Genomic DNA, 24,357 nt, shown 5'->3' with positions numbered 1-24,357 from the left:
TACCCTCGACATCATGGTACCTGCAATACCTGGTCCTACCATGCAAAAGGCGACAGTAACACTGGCCATCACCCCGCTGGGTTCTTTTTTTAACAGGGGGTGAATGTGGTAATACCAGGTATTGCAGTACCTGAGAGGTGGATGCCCATTGGCCAGACCTAGGAGTCTACCATTGACCAACGTACGTAGCTCCGCCCTGAGAGGCGGGGTATGAGAACCCATGCCGGCCCGGCAGCCTTCACTTTCTGTATCGGAGCTGCTGGGTACAGTTCTAGCTGATTAAAGCCGATTAGTATGACTCTCCTTGTCTCACGAGTAATTGATTGTGCATCACCCCCGATAAGCTATCGCCCACTCGCTTACCAAGGATCTATCCACCTCTGCCTTAAAAATATTCAAAGACTCTGCTTCCACAGCCTTTTCTGAAGAGAGTTCCGAAGACTCACCATATTCTGAAAGAAAACATTTTGCCTCATCTCCATTTTAAATGAGTGGCCTCTTATTATTAAAGAGTGATCCCTAATTCTAGATTCTCCCACACGAGGAAACATCCTCCGCATATCCATCCTGTCATAGAATCATAGAATTTACAGTGCAGAAAGAGGCCATTCGGCCCATCGAGTCTGCACCGGCTCTTGGAAAGAGCACCCTACCCAAGCCCACACCACCCCATCCCCATAACCCAGTAACCCCACTCAACCAACACTAAGGGCAATTTTGGACACTAAGGGCAATTTAGCATGGCCGATCCATCTAACCTGCACATCTTTGGACTGTGGGAGGAAACCGGAGCACCCGGAGGAAACCCACGCAGACACAGGGAGAACGTGCAGACTCCGCACAGACAGTGACCCAAGCCGGGAATCGAACCTGGGACCCTGGAGCTGTGAAACAATTGTGCTAACCACTATGCTACCGTGCTACCCCATGTCAAGACCCCTGAGGAGCTTGTATGTTTCAATTAAGTCGCCTCTTACTCTTTTGGTCTGTGGAGGATGTGAACCGAGCCTGTCTGACCTTTCCTCATAAGGCAACCTGCCCATTCCAGGTATTAGTCTAGTAAATCTTCTCTGAACTGTTCCAATGCATTTACATCTTCCTTAAATAAGGAGAGCAATACTGTACTCTACTCCAGGTCTGGTCTCACGAGTGTCCTGTATAATTTTCACAGTAATCGTAAGCCTACTTGTGACACTAATAAAGATTATTATGATTATAACCTCTCTACTTTTGTATTCCATTCCCCTCGCAATAACTAATTGGCTGAGTTTTTTGAGAAAGAAACAGATGTTGATGAGATGAATGTATTGATGTAGTGCATAGAGACTTCTAGAAGGTATTTGATAAAGCGCCACGTAATGGACTAAACAGCAAAGTTGAAGCCCGTGGCATTAAAGGGAATGTGGCAGCATGGAGGGAAGTAGATTGAATGACAGGAAACAGAGTAGTGGTCAGCAGTTATTTTTCAGGCTGAAGTAAGTTATACAGTGGGATTCCCCAGGCGTCTGTATTAGGACCACTGAATTTGTATTCGGAGAATAGCGGCGATGAATGTGTGGCTTAAGAGTTGGTGCAGGAGGGAGGGTTTTAGATTCCTAGACCATAAGACCATAAGATATAGGAGCAGAATTAGGCCACTTGGCCCATCGAGTCTGCTCCGCCATTCAATCATGGCTGATATTTTCTCATCCCCATTCTCCTGCCTTCTCCCCATAACCCCTGACCCCCTTATTAATCAAGAACCTATCTATCTCTGTCTTAAAAACACTCAGTGAATTGGCCTCCACAGCCTTCTGTGGCAAAGAGTTCCACAGATTCACCACCCTCTGGCTGAAGAAATTCCTCCTCATCTCTAAAGGATCGTCCCTTTATTCTGAGATGGTTACCTCTGGTTCTAGTTTTTCCTACAAGTGGAAACATCCTCTCCACGTCCACTCTATCCAGGCCTCGCAGTATCTTGTACATTTCAATAAGATCCCCTCTCATCCTTCTAAACTCCAACGTTCCTCATATGACAAGTTCTTCATTCCAGGGATCATTCTTGTGAACCTCCTTTGGACCCTTTCCAAGGCCAGCACACCCTTCCTTAGATACGGGGCCCAAAACTGCTCACAATACTCCAAATGGGGTCTGACCAGAGCCATATACAGCCTCAGAAGTACATATCTGGTCTTGTATTCTAACTCTCTTGACATGGATGCTAACATTGCATTTGCCTTCTTAACTGCCGACTGAACCTGCACATTAACCTTAAGAGAATCATGAACAAGGGGCATCATTCTCCGACCCCCCAGTGGGTAGGAGAATGGCCGTTGGCCGGCGTGAATCCCGCCGAAGTCTCCGGTACCGGATATTCGGCGGGGGCGGGAATCGGGCCGTTCCGGTTGGCGGGCCCCCCCGCTCGATTCTCCGGCCCGGATGGGCCGAAGTCCCGGCGAGAAATTGCCTGTCCCGCCGGCGTAAATTAAAGTAGGTATTTACCGGCGGGACAAGGAGGCGTGGGCGGGCTCCGGGGTCCTGGGGGGGTCGTGGGGGCGGTCTGACCCCGGGGTCCCCACGGTGGCCTGGCCCGCGATCGGGGCCCACCGATCCGCGGGCGGGCCTGTGCCGTGGGGGCACTCTTTCCCTTCCGCCTCCGCCAAGGCCTCCACCGTGGCGGAGGCGGAAGAGACTCTCCCCACTGCGCATGCGCGGGAAACTCTCAGCGGCCGCTGACGCTCCCGCACATGCGCCACCCGGGGATGTCATTTCCGCGCCAGCTGGCGGTGCAACAAACACCGTTTCCGCCAGCTTGCGGGGCGGAAATCCCTCCGGCGCCGGCCTAGCCCCTCAATGTCGGGGCTCGGCCCCCAAAGATGCGGAGCATTCCGCACCTTTGGGGCGACGCGATGCCCGTCTGATTGGCGGCGTTTTGGGCGCCAGTCGGCGGACATCGCGCCGTTGGGGGAGAATTTCGCCCAAGGACTCCCAAGTCTCTTTGTGCTGCTGCTTTCCGAAGCATTTCCCCATTTAGAAAATAGTCTATGCCTAGATTCCTCCTTCCAAAGTGCATAACCTCACACTTTTCCACATTGTATTTCATTTGCCACTTCATTGCCCACTCTAATTTGCCACTTCATTGCCCACTGGAACCGTTTCAGGGGAAGGTGGGACCTATACAAGCGGGACGGTCTACATCTGAACCAGAGTGGGACGAACATCCTTGCTGGTAGGATTGCTAGTGCTGTTGGGAGGAGTTTAAATTAATTCAGCAGGGGGAGGGGACGTAGACTGTTAGCAGAATAGGGACACAGCATAACAAGGGACTAAGTCATGGCTGGATTGCCTCTACTTTAATGCCAGGAGTTTTACAAGTAAAAGGATGAGATAAGGGCGAGGATTGATACATGGAATTGTAATACAGTAACCATCAGGGAGACATGGTTATGGGAGGGGCAGGATTGGCAGTTCAACATCCCGGGCTATAGAATTTTCAGGCAAGACAGAGGAGGGGATAAAAGAGGAGCAGGCATTGGATTATTAGTTAAGGAGACAGTTACTGCACTAAGGAGAGATGATAGGCTGGATTCTCCGCACTCCGACGTTGAAATCGCGGCCTCAGTCCACGGCCGCCCTGGTCGGGGGCGGGCCGATCGGACGTCAGGGGGGACCTATTACGCGGCCGGGCAATGTTTGGGCGGGCGGTCAGGGTCGGGCGGGTGGCTGATCGGGGGTCTATTTTTAGTGTCTAGCTCCGCGGTCTGAGTCCGCCATGGAGCACGGCGTGGCCGCTGGAGGCTGCCGCCGTGCGCATGCGCGGTCTCCGACCCGGAAGTGCGGGGGCCCGTATCTGCAGCAGAAACTGCTGGTTTTACGCCGGGTACCTGCAGGGCTAGGAATATGTGACCCTTTCACGCCAGTTTTTCTGGGATGAAAGTCCACAGGTTTTACGACAGCGTGGGAACAAAGTCCCAAAAACAAATATTCCATTTGATGCCCCTTACCTTGGATGGGCATCAAATGAAACTTTGTGGGTAGAGTTTAGGAATAAAAAGGGACAGTCAGATTGCTAGGTGTTTATTATAGATAATCGTAGATAATCAGCAGGAAATTGAGGAGCAAATATGTGCTCAATTTGCAGAGGTGGGTAAAAATAATGATACGGCAAATATATCAGGTGATTTCAACTTTCTCAACATTAATTGAGATAGTCACTGAATTAAGGGCTTAGATGGAGTGAAGTTCTTAAAATGTATACAGGAAAACGTTTTAGCTCAATATATATAGGGTCTAACAAGGGACGGTGCAGTGCTGGACCTAATTCTGGGGACTGAAGCCAGACAGGTGGTTGATGTATTGATGGGATGCATTTTGGTGATAGCAACCACAACATGGTGCAATTTAAGTTTATTATGGACAAAGAAATAGACATGTTGCAAAAAAGAGTTTTAGATTGGGAAAAAGTGGATTTTAGTAAAATAAGGCAAGATCTGGCCAAGGTAGACTGGAAAGAGTTACTTGTGGGGAAATCGACAGAAGAGCAGTGGGGAGGGGGGTGACATTCAAAAAGGAAATGGAGAGGGTACAGGCCCAACATGTTCCCTCTAGGGCAATAGGAAAGAGTAACATGTCCAGCGAACCATGGATGACCAGAGACATTCGGGATACGATGAGAAGGAAAAGAGGTGTTTAGCAAGTACAAAGGGAGCAAATCAACGGAGGCATTAGTGCAGTACAGAAAGTGTAGGATGGAGAAATTAAGAAAGCAATAAAGAGAGCAAAGAGGGGAAATGAGAAAATCTGACTGGTAAAAGTAGGGGGAAATCCCAAGATATTCTGTAAGTATACCAATGGGAAGAGGATAACCACGGAAAGAGTAGGGCCCATTAGGGACCATGGGGAAAATTTGTGTGTGGAGCCAGAGGACATTTATAGGGTGGGGTTGAACAAATACTTCATACCTGTCTTCACCCAAGAGAATGCAGATGTAGATATGGAACTCAGGGAGAGAGACTGTGAGGTTCTTGAGCAAATTGTCAAAGGGATTGACAAGGTATTGGAGGTGTTGGCAGGCTTAAAAGTAGACAAGTCTCCAGGTCTGGGCAATTGTGTCCCGGGATGTTGCGGGAGGCGAGGGAGGAGACTGCAGGGGCTCTGACCCAAATTTTTAATTCCTATCTGGCCAAGGGGAGGGGGGGGGGTGTGGAGGGAGGTGCCAGAGGACTGGAGAACAGCTAATGTGGTCCCACTATTTAAGAAAGGTTGTAGAGATAAGCCAGGGAACTACAGACCAGTGAGTCTCAGGTCAGTGGTAGGGAAATTATTGGAGAAAATTCTGAAGGAGAGAATCTGTCTCCACTTGGAGGGCAAGGTGTGATCAGGAATAGTCAGCATGGCTTTGTCAGAGGGAGGTCATGCCTAACAAATTTGATTGAATTTTTTGAGCATGCGACCAGGTGTGTAGATGAGGCAGTGCAATTGATGTAGTTTACATGGATTTCAGCAAAGCCTTTGACAAGCTCCCATATGGGAGACTTATAAAAAAGGTAAATGCACATGGGATACAGGGTTATTTGATAAGCTGTTAGAAGGCAGAGGGTGATGACAGACAATTGCTTTAGTGACTGGAAGCCAGTGTCCAGTGGCTTGGTCCCCGATTATTTGTCATTTATATAAACGACATGGATGACTATGTTGGAGGTGGATCAGTAAGTTTGCGGATGACACAAAGATTGGCCGGATGGTTGACAGTGAGGTTGAGTGTCTTGAGTTACAGGAAGATGTAGACGGGATGGTCAAATGGGCAGAAAAGTGGCAGATGGAATTTAACCCTGAAAAGTGTGAGGTGATACACTTTAGAAGGAGTAATTTGACAAGGAAGTGTTCAAGGAAGTAGTCAATGAATGGCCTGACACTGGGAAGTTTCGAGGACCTTGGCGTGTTTGTCTATAGAACTCTAAAGACAGAAGGGCAGGTTGATAAGGCGGTGAAAATGCATATGGAACACTTACTTGCCGTTGTCAATCGAGGCATAGATTGCAAAAGCAAGGAGGTCATGTTGGAGTTGTATAGAACTTTGGTAAGGACACAACTGGAGTGCTGTGCGCAATTCTGGTCGCCACATTATAGGAAGGAAGCGATTGCACTGGAGGGGCTGCAAAGTCAATTCACCAGGGTGTTGTCAGGGACGGAACATTTAAGTTATGAAGAGAGGTTAGATAGGCTTGGGTTGTTTTTGCTGGAGCAGAGAAGACTGAAGGGCAACCTGATCGAGGTATACAAGATTATCAGGGGCAAGGACAGGGTGGATAGGGAGCCATTGTTCCCCTTAGTTGAAGGGTCGGTTGCAAGGGGACACAGGTTCAACGTCAGGGGCAGAAGGTTTGGGGGGGGGGGATTTGAGGAAAACCTTTTTTACCCAGCTGGTGGTGATGGTCTGTAATGCACTGCCTGGGGGGGTGGTAGAGGTGGGTTGCCTCACATCCTTTAAAAAGTACCTGGATGAGCACTTGGTACGTCTTAACAGTCAAGGCTATGAGCTAAGTGCTGGCAAATGGGAGTAGGTAGGCAGGTGAAGAGTTTTTCATGTGTCAGTGCAGATTCGATGGGCCGAAGAGCCTCTTCACTGTATTATTCTGTGAATTTCTTGATCTGTAATGACCTTAGCTTGAGTCTGCAGAGCATATTTTCAAAATTTGCAGGTGATGTGTAATTTTGAACTTGTATTGTGAACTGTGAGGAGATAGCGATAGACTTCACGGGGCAACAGGCTGGTGGAATAGGAGGTACAATGCAGATGTAATTTAATGTAGAGAAGCGTGAAACAGTTTGGTGGGAAGAACGAGGAAAGGCAAAATAAAATAGAGAGGGTGCAAGAAGAGAAGGACCTGGAGATGTATGTGCACAAATCGGTGAAGGTGGCAGAGAACATTGAGAAACTGGTTAAGGATGCTGCGCTCTATAAATAGAGGCATAGTGTATAAAAGCAAGGAATGTTTCTAAAACTGTGGTTCAGCCTCAACTGTAGTATTGTGTTCAATGCTACACTTCAGGAAGGATGTGAAGGCACTGGAGAGGGTGCAGAAAAGAATCACGAGAATGGTTCCAGTATTGATGGACTTTAGCTCGGCAGATAAATTTGAGGAGCTGGGGTTCTTCTCCTTGGAGAAGAGGAAGGTTAAGGGCAGATTTGTTGGAGGTGTTCAAATTCATGAGGGGTCTAGACAGAATGGATAGAGGGAACCTGTCCCAATTTGCAGATGGATCAAGAACCAAAGGATAACAATTTCAGGTGACTGACAAAAGAACTATCGGTAATTTGAGGAAAAAGCTTTTTTTTTTTTGCAGGTACTGGTTAGGATGTGGAATGCGCTGCCTGAGAGTGTGCTGGTGACAGATTCACTTAGAACTTCAAAGAAAATGGATAAACATCTGAAGAGAATAATTTTCTGGGGTACGGGTTAAGGACAGGGGAGTGGGGCAAACTGAATTGCTTTTTCAGAGACTGTTGCTGGCATGGATTTAATGGGTTGAGTGGCCCCCCTCTGCTGTAACCATTCCATGTTTCTAAGTCTAAGAGGAGCAGAAATGTGATCATGGTGGAACATCTTTATCAATCTTCAACTTGTGGCAACCAGCTCAGATATGGCACTATGCGCTCTTTAGAGGGTAGCACAGAGGGGGTTCTGTACACAGTCAGTCAACTGGCATGGGTTGGCTGCTACCAAGGCAGGGGGAGAGACTGCACAGCTGGCAGTTTCCTAGAGGGCGGCAATGCACTTGAGTTCAGCTGTCGAGGACTCCGATGAGCACTTCAGTGGCAGCATACATGACGGCGGAGTTGTGCAGCATGCAGCTGACCCCAACAAATCATGCATGCTCTTCTGAAAACTGCAAGCAGAGAGGTCCAGGCAGCCAAAACATTTCTTGAGCACCCTAAAGGCCTGCTCAATTATGTTTCACGTGATAACACAGTTCTCATTATATACATCCTGGCCATGTATGTAGGTTTTGCACTGGAGTCACACCCAGCCAGGCCGTGTCAAAGAGCAGTTTGATTTGACATGGTGACTCAAATACTGACAGAACAGCTGAGTGGTGCAGAATAAAGACATCACCTGTGCACCCTTCACCTTTCTTAATCCACCTCTGTGCCCCCTCCCCTTAACCCAGGCCTGTGCTCATAATGCTAGTCATCCAGTTGTTGAATCACTTGTATTTTTGCTCTGGGAAGTGTTTGCCATGTCTTGGGATAAAATAAATCCACCCCCAAATTATGCATTTTAATAATAGTAATTAAAGGTTTATATCCTGCCAATTTTACAGGAAAATTATATTTTTAAAAATACTTTAAAAAAACTTAGTACAGTGATTAAAACAGAGTGGATTTAATTGGACTATTCTTGGGATATCAATTGGACTATTCTTGGGATGTCTATATGTTGCCCATCCCTTGTTACCCTGGTATTGGAGTGATGGTGATTATTTTTACAACTGATGAACTTGCAGAGCCACTTCAGAGCAACATTGAGGTCAACAACATAGTGTGGGTCTGGAGTCATGTTGGCCAGACCTGTTTGGAATGGCAGGTTCTTTTCCCTGAAGGATATTGTTGTACCAGTTGGGGCTTAAACAACTATTGGGCAGTTTTCTGTGGGCATGTTTTGTATTGATATATAGGTTATCAGATTTCGTGAATTCAGAATGGCCTTGGTGGAATTTGAAGTAGTTATGCTACTGGAATTGTAATCCAGAGGCCTGGACTAATAATTCAGAGAATGCAAATTCAAATCTCCCCCATCAAGGTTTCTTTGCTTCATTCTTTATTGTCTAATATTGTGGGCTATCAACTTTGCTGCCAGTATTCTATGGGGTGAAATGTTTGTTACGACCCCCTGGGCTAGTGTGCGATCAATTCCAGTCCCCCTCGACCCGGAGATTAAATTAATAAATAATTCTTAGTAAAACATCCAAAATTTTTGGATCTTGGCAGACCAATATCTACAGTCACCAGGTTTGTAAATATAAACACAATTGGCTATGATTAAATATGCAGTAAATACAATAGGTTAATTATGATCTAATTCCTACCCCCCCCCCCACCCCCCACCCCCACACTTACCCCACCCTCTACACACACAAGACAGACAAACACAGGGGAAAATAGGGGTGTAAAATAATGATAAAAGTGAAAAGGATAAGAGTCTTTGTTTCAGATGGTTGTTTTCTTGCACACCTTTCTTCAATTTAGGCTTTCAGGTCGAAGTTTCTGCTTTCAATCGGTAATGAATTTTCACTGTAGATTCACTCAGTTCTCTATACAACACTGTAGCCTTTCTGGAGGAAAGCAAGAGAGAAAGAGAGAGAAGTTTCTTCTCTGAGCATACAGGACTCACAACTGGCTTTCCATGGTTCTCTGAAAAATTACCCCAGATGGGCAGGATCCAATCACCGCCTATTACTGGACAGAAGACAGCCTTTTGGCCAATTCATTGGCTACCAGCCAACCAATTGAACTGAGCCGACTGATTTCTCTGGTGCGGGGTTGTGCTGTCCGAAGAGCACAGTGTTCTCTTTTGTAAGTTTAGAATTCCTCACTTCCCCTGCTCGACTTAAAGGTACATGTCCATTAAGCATCCATGGATCAAAATGACAACAGCAAAATTAAAGAAAAGGGAAAAGGGAATCTACAGGAAGGGCCTTTACATGATTAATCAATGGAATGCACTCTTATGATTCATTGAATAAACTTCAAGATAATTAAAATGACCACCTATCTTGGCTGCAGGAGTTGTATGCTAATAGGGATAAGAACTTTTGTGAGAAATGTGTTCAACTTAGTTCAATTATTTGAAAAATGAGCAAAATCTCAAAAGTTATACATTTGAGGGTAAGAGGGGCAGGGTTGACACGGCAGGAAGCACAATGCAAATGAACTACTGTAATAGCCCTGATAAAGATCCTTAGTTGGCAAGTATTCATCATGTAACTTTCATTACAATGGTGTTCAGATTTTAAAGTTTGAACAATAAACTTCTGAATAGAAATGTAACTGTTTCAAACATCTATGAAACCAAAAATCAGGAAACAGCTAGCTAGCTACCGTCAGGGGCTGGATTCTCCGCGCCCTGACGGCAAAATCACGTCCGATGCCGGGGTGGAGAATCCATTTCCGCGCATGGAATCGGGACCGGCGCTAGTTCCCCGATTCTCCGGGCCCCAAAAAGCGGCGTACTCAGAGAGAGGCTGCGCCGCATATCCCGTCCCTGCAGCCATTGCTGGAGGCCCGCTACGCCATTCTCTGCCCCCGACCGGCCGAAGTTTCGACGGCGTGGACTACTCATGGACTCAGCAGGCATGGTCGGGGGCGGGCCGATCAGAGGGCAAGGGGGGCCTCGTACGGGCCCAGGGTATTTTTAGACTGATGGACAGAGTCGGGCGTGTGGCCGATCGGGAGCACTATTTGGGAGGTCCAGCTCCACGGTCTGAGTCCGCCATGAAGCATGGCGCGGCCGCTGGAGGCCGCTACTGCGCATGCACGGCCTCTGACCCAGAAGTGCAGGGGCCCATATCTGAAGCTAAAGCTGCGAGCTTCCCGCCGGGTCCCTGCTAGCCCCTTGCAGGGCTATGAATAAGCGCCATTTTTACTGATTTTGTTTTCTAGATACTGATTCTATGTTTGTAAAGACTCACAGTATTGATTTTGTTTTTAAGCAAGGCATTTTTGTACAGCAGTTTCTAGAGTTAGATGCTTATTTTGTGATAGTTCTTCCCTCAAATTTTTATCATATAGTCCAGAAATTAATTGATTCATTATCACAGTGTCTCTGAAATCAGCATAATCACAGCCTTGTGGTATTAACTTGAGATTTGAAATAAAATCAGTGATGGGCCCTCCGTTTCTCTGGCATTTATGACAATTGTTAAATCTTTCCAGCATCTCACCAGACTGACTCTTACAGTGTTCATCACATTTGTTGAGTATTACTTCTATTTTGATGTCGTCTTCACCTTCTAAGTAATTAAAGCAATTATAGATTTCTCTAGCTTCATGCCCTCCTATTATGAGTAGTAGTGCTATTTTGTTGCGTTAGAGGCCGTGCTTAAACCATTAGCTGCAATAAATATTTGGAATATCTGTTCCAAGTATTTTCCAGTCATAACTTAAATTACCGGTTGTTTCCAGCTGCCCTAGAGGTACAATGAGTCCCATAGTTAGTCGTCGAGGATCCATTTGCTGCGAAGTCTTCCACAGTCGAATGTCCAGTCGTCTCCTTTTCTTCTCTTTTTGTCTAACCTTATCTAACTAGTTCTGTTAAAGCCGCTCGACTGGTACCGTGTTTTGTTACCTGTGTGGTAGGCAACATGTGCTACTCAATCCTTGGTTAGTGATGTGGTATTCTGAATCCCGATGAAGAAGATTCGAACTCTTCCAGTAGTAACAAAAGGTTTATTGAGTAACTACAACAATATTTACATGAATTCTTTACTTTAACTTTGATACTAGTGATAAGGTTAACAAGATCTAACTGTGGTAACTATACATAACTCCACTGGCCATCTAAACTAGTCTGCTGTTGCTTTGATCACAGTGCACCCAAGAGAGAGAGAGAGACCCAATGTGGCTGCCTTTTATACCCCTGTTGGTCCGACCCTCTAGTGATCATGTGGTGCTACTGATGACACATTAACCCCTTGTGTACATGCACACATAGAGATCACTACACCTTGGGGACATAGTCCCTGAAACAGAGAATCCAGCTCCAGGTTTTTCAAACCCTTGAAAACTCTCCAGAGATACTGCTCAATCCTGGCAGTAAATTTGTGCAAATAAAACTGTGAGTGTTTTGCCTGGGGTCAAAGCAGGAGGAAGCATGAGACAACCAATTTATTATATCAGCTTCTTTCTTTAATTTTAGTTCATAGCATTTAATGGCACAACAGTTTACAAACAAGATATGATAATGTAAAGTTAATACAAATGGAATCTCTGTAATCCTCTTTCCCTTCCCTTGTAGAAAAACAATCAAAGGAAAGAATAAATGGATAAAATAAATATTCTTTATTATTCCTGAGCTGCTTGTGCGTGCACACTTACAGCTGCTAACAATTAGATTTTACTTTTAGCATTCTTAAACAAATGAATGTAGCAGACTGCAGTGCTTTTAAGGGTGTAAATCCCTAGCAACACCCAAGTTAGTTCAATATTTTACAGTTACACTTTGCTGAAACTTATGCTATCGCCAGCTATCAGTGGATACCCTGCAGGTTTGCTAGCATTAGCTGTCTAGCTGCTAGCGAATGACTCGTGAACCAAGTGGGAGTTTATGTTGACCTTTTACAGTTTTTGTGACAAATGCTCATTGACACTACAATGTACATGCTTCTTTTTATTGGAAATTAATGATATCAGTTCAAAAATCAGAAATCTGGTCAGCCTCCAACTGCCTTCTATTTTCCATTCGGATCTAATAAGAATTTGAAGACCCAGCATCAGTCATATCTGTTAAAGGGAAAGACTGAACCACTTGCTATGTATTAGTGATTTATTTTGCTATTAAGTCTGCTGTATTTGTTTAAGTTCAACGTTCACTCTGTTTTATTTCTTTATTGCGTGCTTCTTCCCATTTCAAGTTGTTGACTTTGATATGTTAAAAATAAAGCTTTCTAAAATTCAGCAAAGAAAGACTTTTTAAAGTTAACCTTTTTGTACAAAAGTGTATTCAAATGACAAAAATACATGTGGAATTGGTGAGGACAGCTTTGTGTAAAGGGTTTCAGTACTATTTATGCTTTTTAAATAGTAAACCCACTGTTGCTTCTCTGCTTCCTTTCCCCATCCCACCTCGCCTTCCCCCACCAGCCTGCACCATTTGTTACTGTTTTGATGTATTTCAATATTCTTGTTTATTCATAGGTCTAACTAGTTTGATGGGACTCGGAATCTGTGCCCCTAATGCTGCATTCACACAGATTGTGACTATTTTTGGACTAGCTGGAATTGTTGGATATCAAACTGTGTGGAGAGTCACTCCAGCCCTTCACTCTCCTCTTATGTCCGTTACTAATGCCATCTCAGGTAGGCACTTCTGTAATTAAGGAAATAACTCAAGTCACTTAATTTCCTAAAAAGTGAGGAGAGTCGCTACAGGTTATTTTAGCAAGTTTGTTGGTTACAGAATTTGACAACTGCCTAAAATAGCTGTAGTCAGCTGCAGTGTCTTTACTTTTATTCTAATTAATGTTTCATCCGTCACTGTAAAATTATTCCAATTTGGTAATTACCAGCAATAGAATTTGGGGCATATTTTGACCATATGTTGATTTTGAAGCAATCTTCGAACTGTTACTGAGAATCTACCCCAGCAGCATTGTTCCACTTTGTGACTTGAGAACACGGCCCAGATTTTCAAGGAGTTCTAACGACTGTGAACTCATTTAAAAATGGCAGGCAGGACCCCATTCTGGGACTCCCTTCCCCATTTTCAGCACCCCCAATTTTCGCTGGCACAGGATGAGGGTGTGGGTAGCGAGCCCACACCCTGCACTCCAAACCTGAACATCTCCACTGAGGGGGTGGGCATCTCCTCGCCCCTTTTCTCGGAGTCAGGCCAGCTTCTGGGTGACTCACAGCCCCTCAGAGGACCCATGAATCATGGTCTGGATATGGGAACCTTTTAAAACTTTTAAGTGCTTAAGTTTTTTCCCATGCCCTTTCTATGCCAAGTCATGCCCTACATCCACCTTCCATGGCTCTTCATTCTGTCCATGCCAATTCATGGTGTTTTCATGCCCATTCACCTAGTACGCATTATGTACATACCAAAGAACCATGCATTAATAATGCAACGTGTGGCCTGTTCAGGAAAATAAATACTATTTAGAAAGAAACTACTGTTCCTATCGCCCCATATAGCGGTCAATCAGACGGTATCAGAAGTATCAATAGCAGAGGCTCCAAACACTTCACACATCTTAATCTTGTGCAACTAAACATTGAGACATTGACAAAAGAGACTACAAAAAAAACAATTCATTATAACCACTTAAAAATGTAAATCAAGCAAAGTCAATAGTGCTTTTCCAGCTGTCAAAGCAGAGCCCCCAGCTGCGAAAATTCCTTTTACAAGTTTGGACTCTTTGCCAAGCATGTGTAGGACTGTATTTGACAGAAGCCTCTGTTATTGATGCTTTATTGTCTTCAATGAGGGGCCATGGAGTTGGATGGCGGGTGAAATGTGTTGGCTTGGAAGTTGCATGGGGAGTGGGCAAGGGCCAGAAGGTCCAACAGCCTTTAGTAAAACTGGGATGAAGTTCCAGAGGACCGAGGTGCCCCTTAATCTTTCACACGAACAACCGCTTTGTATTTTATTAAAATACATGCTGGAGATGCTTGACCAATTTATTTCAAGTACAGTAGTTGTTGAATTGGGAACATATTTAATGCTATGGGTTCAGATATGGTAATTAGGATTGTTTTGTGGTGTCTCTATTTCTTATTCTGTTCACTTGATCTGATGTTCCAAATGTTCAGTGATATCGCCTTTTGAATGAACAAGTTGAGGTAAATTTTCCTCCTAGGTAAAATTAGTCAGGAAATAGGTAGAGCCACAAATGAGGCAGGCTGATCTCATGCTCCAGATCTCCAACCTGCACTCCTGTAGAGAAGGGATCAGTCAGGAGCACCATCATGCACACTTTGAATTCTTTAGGAACAGTTTTTAATTTGTGCATAATAACATTGCCCTTAAGCCAAATGTTTTTCTCGAGAAATAAGAATATTTGAAATTGTAACTGAATGTAAAAGTGGGTAGATATAGGAGGAAGAATAACGTTGGACAGGCAGGAAATTTGAAATAAAGGCTGAGTATGTTGGGAAAAGTGTTTGATCAACACCTAAAAGAAGAGAATATGTTAACAGATTGCTCTAGCCTGAGGTTAGATAAAGAGTTACGTTCTCTGCTTATTTTGGGTGGTGCAGTCGAAGGGTCTGAGATGATGTTGTAAGCTCGGTGATTGATGAAGAGGTAAAAGTTTTTGGAATTACCAATTATAAAAGAGTAAAGGAAAATTTGCAACTGGCTTGATGGATGGCACGGTAGCACAGTGGTTAGCACTGTTCCAGGGTCCCAGGTTCAATTCCGGCTTGAGTCACTGTCTGCGCGGAGTCTGCACGTTCTCCCTGTGTGTGTGTGGGTTTCCTCCGGGTGCTTCAGTTTCCTCCTATGGTCCAAAGATGTACAGGTTGGGTGGATTGGTCTTGCTAAATTGCCCTTGGTGTCCAAAAAGGATAAGTGGGGTTGCTGGGTTACGGGGATGGGGTGGAGGTGTGGAGGTAGGGTGCTCTTTCCAAGGGCCGGTGCAAACTCGATGGGCTGAATGGCCTCCTCCTGCACTGTAAATTCTATGATTCTATGATATGAAGAAGGAGATAATGTACAGGTTATGTACTGGACTAATCGTTGAAATACGTTTTTACAGAGGGATTGAATTACCTCTGACGTGCACTGCCTCCAAGAAGTCGAGGTTTAAAAACTTGGATGAGAAGCTGTTCTGCCATTTTTGGAATTTCCCACTTACAGTGATGTCAGATGTTCAAAGCGCCAACCTAGAAATGGGCAGGAACATTGTCATGATGATGCACTCAATGGGAAAATGTCACTTCCGCAATAACATTATGTTCCCGACATGCGGTTGAGTGTTTCTGGTGTTTTGAGTTGCTGCTAAACTCCTTGAGGCCAGGATAATCAGGAATTCTGCTGCAAGTCTGTACCTGGGATTAGGTTAGAGATGCAGGGGTGCGTGGCAGATGTTCTGTATTAACATGGGGGCCAGGGATTAAAAAGAAGCCCCCGTTATGTTGATGGGTTTCATGGAAAAAAGGTTTCCTAATGCTGACAAAAAAAGGAAAGTTTTTGTTGGAGTACAATGATGATAACACCAAAGTTCCATCTCTTATTCTTCCTCAATTTCCAACAGGTTTAACTGCAGTTGGTGGGTTGGCATTGATGGGAGGAGGTTATATACCAGGAAATACTCCAGAATGCCTTGCTTTGCTGGCAGCTTTCATTTCCTCGGTTAATATTGCTGGTAAGATTCATTTAGGCATACCTTGTATCTAGTTTAAACAAAATAAAATTGTTCCGAGGCAATGGTCCCCAAAGTAATTTAGGATAATTGACGTTTTCTAGCTGATCGTAAGACATACAACAGGGGAGATTCTCCAGTTGCAATGCGCACATCCCACTTTGCCAGGGGAGAGCCGCTAGACAGGGTCTGTGCCGTGTGTCGAACAGAGTGCTCCTGGGTCCTGGTATTCCTCCCCCCACCCTGACTCCTCCCTGCCAGCACAGCGTTTTGCCAGCGGAAATCACTGCTGGTCTCCACCATTGGAGGACAGACGTGATAACCACACCGAGGGACTCGGAGGTCATTGGAGCACCGGGCGGTTGTGGACATGGTGGTCGTCCTGACTGCCAAACTGGCACTGCCAGGGTGCCGCGTTGGCACTGCCAGGGACCATGAAGCAGGGTCATTTGGAGACTACATAGTGGGGTTTCGTTCATTTGGGGGAAGGAAGAGGGGCACTGGGTCAGGCGATTGGGATGTGGGGAGCCTGAAAGGCTTCTGTGCTGGCGAGAAGGAGTGGGGCTTGAAGGGAGACCCTTTGGGAAGGCCCTTGCTGCCAGCGATTTTGGAATGGGGGGTGGAGGGAGGAGAGAGAGGTGTGGGGAGAGGCACTGAAGCCCAGATGTCTGCGATGTTGGTCAGGGAGGCATGCCTGCCCTCTCACTTTGAGATTGGGCCTACCTTTAAAAATGATGCCCTGATCGCTGTGAAGCCGGGCTTACCGGCAACTTCGGGCCCCACATATCACTTTTCCGGCAGGTTTCTTCCCTGGCTCCCCAAAAAATTATTATGTGTGCGTGGGAATCTTCGCACCGGTTTTTCCGCCAGAGGTGACAATTATTAATTTTCCCCTACTCGATGGGTAGTAGGTAAGAAAAAGTTATCCAGTTTCAGCTCTTATTACAGAAAAACACCACACCCAAATCGCATCATGTTTCCTGGTTGATTGTCAGTTCAGGTTCAACTCATCTATCTTCTACACCACGATCCTATTTGATCCCAGTGAGCGTCACACTCAGTATTACATCCTTTGTCAATACTGCCTATATCCACCTTCCAGCATTAATTGTCTTTTGGAGCAGTCATTCTGCCTTCATCACCCCTGGACTGGATATCCCCAAATACCAAATATTCCCTCACCATTTTTCAAGTTTCAACCTACATAACACAAACTCATGTAAAACTGTCCTATCAACCAATACCACCCTCAACCTCGAATGGCTCCTCATCTCCCAAAAGGGGCAGGATTTACTGGCTGCTCACACTGGTGGGAAATTCCGGTCCCATGTCGGCGCACAGGTTTCTCAGCGATGAGGGGTGCTGTCAGTGGGAAATCCCATTGACAATGGCGGGACCGGTCGATCCCGCTGGCGGTCTGCCTCACCCACTGAAAAACATGTGGCGGGGTGGCCAGTAAATTCCTCCCAGTATGTTCCAATGTCTTCCATCAGTTCCCCAACCTTTGCCATCACTCCTAGTCCTTCATACCAGGCTGCACGTTCCTTGACTTCGTATTTGCATTCTCAACTTTCAGGGGCAGAGTCATCATAGCCAGCAATATGATATACACCGCTACACTCCCGAAGTCTCTACATTTGGCACTCTACACTAGCAAGTGGAGGCAGTGGCATAAGGGGATTGTCGGGGAACCCGGATTCAAATCCAACCATGGCAGATGGTGACATTTGAATTCAGTATAAATCCATTCAATGAAGCCATTGTGGTGGTCGTAAAAACCCATCTGGTTCTTCAATGTCCTTTAGGGAAGGAAATCTGTCGTCCTAACCTGTTCTGGCCTATATGTGACTCCAGGCCAACAGCAATGTGGTTGACTCTTAAATGCCCTCGGGGATGGACAATAATTGCTGACCCACATCCCATAAAGGACAAACAAATTTTTAATCAGGAATGGCTTGTTAAATATTGGGGTTGGTTAGCTCGGTTGGCTGGATGGTTGGTTTGTGATGTGAAGGGACGCCAGCAGTGCGGGATCTATTCCCGCACCAGCTGAGGCTATCCATGAAGGCCCCGCGTTCTCAACCTTGCCCCTTGCCTGATGTGTGGTGACCTTCAGGTCAAACTACCACCAGTCAGCTCTCTCAAAGGGGACAGCAGCCTATGTTCCACTGGGACAATGGTGACTTGCACTTCATTTTTACACTTTGCTGCCTCTCTGCTCACTTTTTTACAAGCTTCCTCAAAACTCAACCCTTTGCATATGCTTCTGGTTACCTCCTTATTCTAATTTTACTGCTTGGTACCCATTTTCCCCACTGAAATGTCTTGATGAACCAACCAAAGCAGATTATCACAATGCTGTGTGTGGGAGCTTGCTGTAAGCAAATGGCTGCCACATTTCCTACATTATAACAATACCTACACATCTGCAGTACTTCATTGGTTGTAAAGTGCTTTGGGACTTGGAGGTTGTGAAAGGTGCTATATAAAAATGTTTTTGGATATTTACTACATTATTAATGCTGTGTCAATACAAGGTTTTGTTAACCAGAAATCAAAATATTTAACTAATATTTAACTCATTTCCTGTTTAATCTCAGACATTTGATCATCACATGTGCTGAGTCTATTTTCTTGTAAATGCATATGCGTGGATGATGCATAAAGATAATGCCCCAGTTTGAAATACTCTTAATCATTCTTCTAAAGGAAAACAGATGCCTGTTAAGCAGGTTTATAGAAATTAACTTTGGCAGCTTAAAGGTTTTGCTGATAATTAGTACCAGAGTATGTTATACTAATGATTCGTCTTTTTATACTCCCCCTTGATCAATGCACTTTGTATTTCTCAGTGTTTGTTTGCTGCTAAACTGCCTGGACACTTGGAAGTTTTATGCTTTGTGAACAACATGCCTAAATCTGATTTCAGGGCTTTATCAATTTTTGTTCCGTATCGAAAAAATAAGTTGAATTTACAGAGTGCCTTTCACAACCTCGACCACATAGAAGTAAGCAATTTGTTTTCCCCTCATTTGGTGAACAACCAGAGGTTACTGAGGACCACATTCTCTGCAAACCATCTCAAAAGCACCCTGTAACCATTAGTGGCTGCTTTCCCACCATACCTCACCATGGGCAGAATCCTAACTGAACACACAGAGTAGTAGGTCAGGAACCCACTTGTTGTCTCAGTGGGCCTTGTGTCATGATGAACCACACTCTTGTGGGTCAGAATGCCTACAGGAAACCTTGCTTCTGAATAATGCTGAAGTTGCGAACACGATGGGAAGAGCTGCGAAGGATACTCCCCCGGTTCTCTGACTGCTCCTGGAGATCATATCGGAGGCGATGAGGGCCAAAAGGGATGTGCTGTCTCCACTGGTTGAGAGGCAGGAGCCAGCCACCCAAACTAAACGGGTGTGGCTGAAAGTTGCAGAAGCAGCAGGAAAGTGGTGCCTGGATACAGTTGCAGGAAAGGTTTAATTAGCTCATTAAGTCAGGAAAGGCGTCATACCAGTTTCATGTGGCATCCATCACTCCCTGTCTTCCCAAGCATTCTGAACAACACTCCTGTGACAGTTCCACACATTCTTTCCCCTCCAGGCATCGCCTCACTTCTCCATCTGAACAGCCAACACTCACACTGACCCTCAAACTCTTGCCAATCCCGCATCAACAGTCTAGGTCCTCTCCTGCCAATGTTGGGAGAGCTTTTCCTGAGGAGGCACAGAGAGTGCATCATTAGCCACACGCGTGGTTCACAGTGATGGGAGGGGTGGGGGAGTGGTGAAAGGAGAGGGGGTATCGAGGCAGGGTTGGGGGCCGCATTAAGAGTTGGGGGGTGGATGCTCGCATGGGGGGCATAAAGGTCTCAGGGTGGGGGTTGGTGAGCATTGATCACTTCTCACTCGTGCTGCCCATTGTAGGTTGTTGACTTTTTTCCGGCACTGGAGGCCAGTCCTCATGGTCCCACTCCCGGCGCTCATAGCCGCTGCCACCCCATCTCAGGCAGCACCATGTCTGACCTTTCTGGACCCTCAGGGGAACGGGACATCTCTCCTGGCCTCCACGGCATCTAGGAGCCTCTCCAGATCTGCATCCCCGAATCTTGGGGCTGGTCCCTTGGCGCCATTGTTGCGAGCTGGCAGGGGGCTGGCGAGCACGGTACTGGCGAACCTTCATTTGTGACGAGAAGCCAGTGGGACCTAGTTGAATGGACCAATTAACGTTGAATAATGCTGCCGGCCTCGCTGGACCGAGCGCCGGGAAGCTTGTGACAATTCCCGTTCGCTACCACACTTCAAAATCTTTCTGGAGAATCGTGCCCTTTGATTTAAATCCGATTATTGGATGGTTCCCAGTGCAGATAATTGTCCAACGGGAATTTGAATTTGCCTCTTGTGTGCCCCCAGTGCATTTGAGAAAAGGCTTTCCTCGAAGATGTTTTAAAAATTGTATCATGTAATTCCTTCCAGGCACATAGAGTTGTGCTTCTAATCAACAGGACCTATTGAAAAGCTATTGCCTGTTGAAAGTATTGATGTTTTCAGTTCTTTGATATTTTGTTCTGCTGCTGCTCACTATAGGTGGTTTCTTGGTCACTAAGAAGATGCTTGATATGTTTAAACGGCCCACTGATCCCCCAGAGCATAATTATCTGTATCTGCTTCCTGGCGGTGTATTTGTCGGAGGTTATGCAGTTGCACTGAGCCATAATTATGCTATTGAACAGGTGAGATACTTTTCTGTGAATTGAATTTGTAAATGTGCTCCTCAAAGCCAGATTTACTTGTCTTTTTTAAAAATTTGTGTGCTATTTTTGTGAACTCTTTTCAAACTGTATCTTACACACTTGAGGGTGAGTGATGTTAGTATCAGACAATAGAACACCTAATATCAGCAACAACAGTAGGTTGCATTTATATGCACGGGATAGACCATTGAGTCCATGAGCCTGTTCCACCATTCACTGACATCATAGCTGACCTGTTATCAAACTCCATAGACCCACTTTCTCTCCCTCTCTTAATACCTTTGGTTAGCAGAAATCCATCAATCTTAACTTTAAAATTAACAATTGACCCAACATCATCTGCTAAGAGGCTTAGGGATACATGTACATTGATCATTAAAGTATTTGTCCGTGTGGAGTTTGCACATTCTCCCCATGTCTATGAGGGTTTCACGCCCACAACCCAAAGATGTGCAGGTTAGATGGATTGACCACGTTAAATTGCCTCTTACTTGGAAAAGAATAATTGGGTACTCTAAATTTTTTTTGAAAAAATCATTAAAGTATTAAGGGCAGGGACAGAAAATAAACAAAAAGGCTGATAGAATACTGCCCTTTATTTGTACAGGGCGAGAACACATTTGGAGTACTGTGAGCAGTTCTGGGCACCACACCTTAGTCTGGTGAACCTCCGCTGCACTCCCTCTGTGGCAAGTATATCCTTCCGTAGACCGGGGAATCACACAACTGTACCAATATTCGAGGTGCGGTCTCACAAAGGCTCTATACAATTGCAGCAAGACGAGTCATCGGACTCGAAACGTTAACTCTTTTCTCTCCCTACAGATGCTGCCAGACTTGCTGAGATTTTCCAGCATTTTCTCTTTCGTTTCAGATTCCAGCATCCGCAGTAATTTGCTTTTATTTTTAAGACATCTTCAGTCCTGTGCTCAAATCCTCTTGCGATTTTCAAGATTCAGTCCTATCCTGAATTGTAATTTCATGAAAATAGATATTAGGCTAACTGGTCTATGATCCCTTGGTTTCCCCCTCTCATCTTTCTCAAATAATGGACTGACGTGTGCAATTTCCGAACCTAAATGAATGGTTTCTGAATGAAGAATACTTTCAAAGATCATAATTAGGATGCATGTAATGTTCTCACCTACTTAATTTAACCCCTGGGATATGAATTTATCATGGTTTTTTCCATTTGTCACTTTAATTTCATTTTTTCTTTGTTACTGTTAATTTATTTATGTCAATTTTGTTAAGCCCCTTTCTCTGATTTAATACTGGTTTCCTTATTATGTCCGGCACGCTGAACTCTTCATCTGCTGTAAGTACGGACACCAAGTAATCATTTATGTTGACTGCCATTTCCTTATTTCCACTTACACTCCCAGCAATGTGATACTGTATTGTAATCCGCAAACAGTCAGCACGTAATAGAGGAGCAGATATGTAGACAATTTACTGAGGCATATAAAAATAATAATAATAGGGTAATTATATTAGGGGATTTCAACATCCCCAACATTAATTGGGATACCCATAGTGTAAAGGGTTTAGGGGGGGGGCAGATTTCTTTAAATGTATTCAGGATGTATTTCTTTAAATGTATGTCAATATATGTAAGGTCAAACATGGGGCGGTGTCAAGGGCCTTTAAATATAATGGGTGTTTAACTTACCTGATTTACGGCAGCTAGTGCCATAAAATAGGGAGTGTGGCTTCCTTGGGTCCTACAGCTGCTTTTAACGTTGCAATGCTCTGATCCCACCTGGCATGAGTTGGAATGTCGAGTGAGATGGACTGGAAAACAAACTAAGCTAAAAAGCTTGAGGTGGGGTCACAAGCCAGCCCTGAGTGCCACTGTGAGGAGGTTCAGATCCAATAAAATGCTTCTAGATTCTGAGCAACTATAGTACTGACCCACCAGGACACACCATCACTGACCCCTTTCGTGAGCCACAGCCACCCCCCCCTCCCCCCCAACTGCGAATACTACCCGTAACTCCCCCCCCCCTTCATCATTGGGAAAAATGAGTGCTATTGTAAGAAGCCATTTTGTCTTCCTGGTTGATTAATTTGCGCCCATGGAAACAGGAACCATAGGGCGGCACGGTAAAACAGTGGTTAACACAGTTGTTTCACAGCTCCAGGGTCCCAGGTTCGATTCCCGGCTTGGGTCACTGTCTGTGTGGAATCTGCGCATTCTCCCTGTGTCTGCATGGGTTTCCTCTGAGTGCTCCGGTTTCCTCCCACAGCCCAAAGATGTGCAGGTTAGGTGGATTGGCTATGCTAAATTTCCCCTTAATGTCCCCCCAAAAAAGGTAAAGTGGGATTACTGGGTTACGGGGATAGGTGGAGGTGTGGGCTTGGGTGGGGTGCTCTTTCCAAGGGCTGGTGCAGACCTGATGGACCCGAATGGCCTCCTGTACTGTAAATTCGATGATATATATAATGTTGAAATAATTCATTTCCATATATCTTAATTGCTGATATTCATCTGAGTTTTCTAAATTAGGGTTTAGCCACCAGTAAAATGGTGAGACCATTAAAGTTGTCAGACAGAGGATACTTTCATTTCATCACCCTTAATTCAAACCCAGTCCCCCGCTGAAGGGACACTGCATCACCCAGTTCCCTCCTCTAATATTTTTAGGTGTACAGCAAAGGACATGTGATGTTACACAATTACGCACGCACAAAATATCACAATAAGCTGAAATCATAGTCCTTCATCCATAGAATTCCTACAGTGCAGAAGGAGTCCATTTGGCCCATCGAGTCTGCACTGACCCTCTGAAAGAACACCCTACCTAGGCCCACTCCCCAGCCCTATTCCCATAACTCCACCTAACTTGCACACCTTTGGACACTAAGGCACAATTGAGTTGGGCCAACCCACCTAATCTGCACATCTTTGGCCTACATGTTGGAGGAAACAAAGGAGAGAGAAAATGCATTGCTGACCTATAGTAAAAACACAATGCAACAGTAGCATTGGGGCTTTCTTATCTATAAAAGGAAAAATTAAAATAAATGGTATGAGCATATACCTGACCTCTTGGTTCCAATGCTATTGTTTGCTTACTCCTGGTTGCTCTTTGAGCTCTGAGTTGAATTTTCACTGAACTGGTATTCATATTCCTTGCAGAGTAAAATGTTTGTTGAAATGCAGAAAAAACACACCACACCAAAATATACTGAACAATGATACAGCTGCTTGAAAAGCAGATCGAAGTTTTCTATTCCTAATCTACTCCAGCCTGTGGGATGGGGGAATAAGGATGTGTTCGTTCTATTCTGCATACACTAATAAATAGGTTATTCATGACGGCCTGCCTTCTCAACCTTACCCCTCGCCTGAGGTGCGGTGATCCTCAGGTTAAATCACCACAGTCAACTCTCCCCCACAAAGGGGAAAGCAGCCTATCATCTGCAACTTTACTTTCACACGAGTAGATGTAATTAACATTGACATTGAGGAAAATTACTGCATAACTTAAAATGTGGTTGTTAAAATAGTTTTTCTTGAAAGATCCTGAAGCGAG

General features: G+C 45.1%; 1 protein-coding gene across 2 annotated transcripts in view; it reads left to right on the top strand.

The window, feature by feature from the left end:
- The window catches only part of LOC140409045 (NAD(P) transhydrogenase, mitochondrial-like), a 343,808-nt gene that overhangs the window by 110,785 nt on the left and 208,666 nt on the right, over window positions 1–24,357 (top strand). For both annotated transcript variants that reach the window (XM_072497085.1, XM_072497084.1), the window contains exons 11-13: window positions 12,896–13,057; window positions 15,958–16,068; window positions 20,652–20,797. In XM_072497085.1, the coding sequence (XP_072353186.1) occupies window positions 12,896–13,057; window positions 15,958–16,068; window positions 20,652–20,797 (419 nt within the window). The remainder of the gene's footprint in view (window positions 1–12,895; window positions 13,058–15,957; window positions 16,069–20,651; window positions 20,798–24,357) is intronic.

This window comes from Scyliorhinus torazame, chromosome 3 (genome assembly GCF_047496885.1).
Source record: "Scyliorhinus torazame isolate Kashiwa2021f chromosome 3, sScyTor2.1, whole genome shotgun sequence".
NCBI lineage: Eukaryota > Metazoa > Chordata > Chondrichthyes > Carcharhiniformes > Scyliorhinidae > Scyliorhinus > Scyliorhinus torazame.
This window is presented reverse-complemented; position numbering and strand designations above follow the sequence as displayed.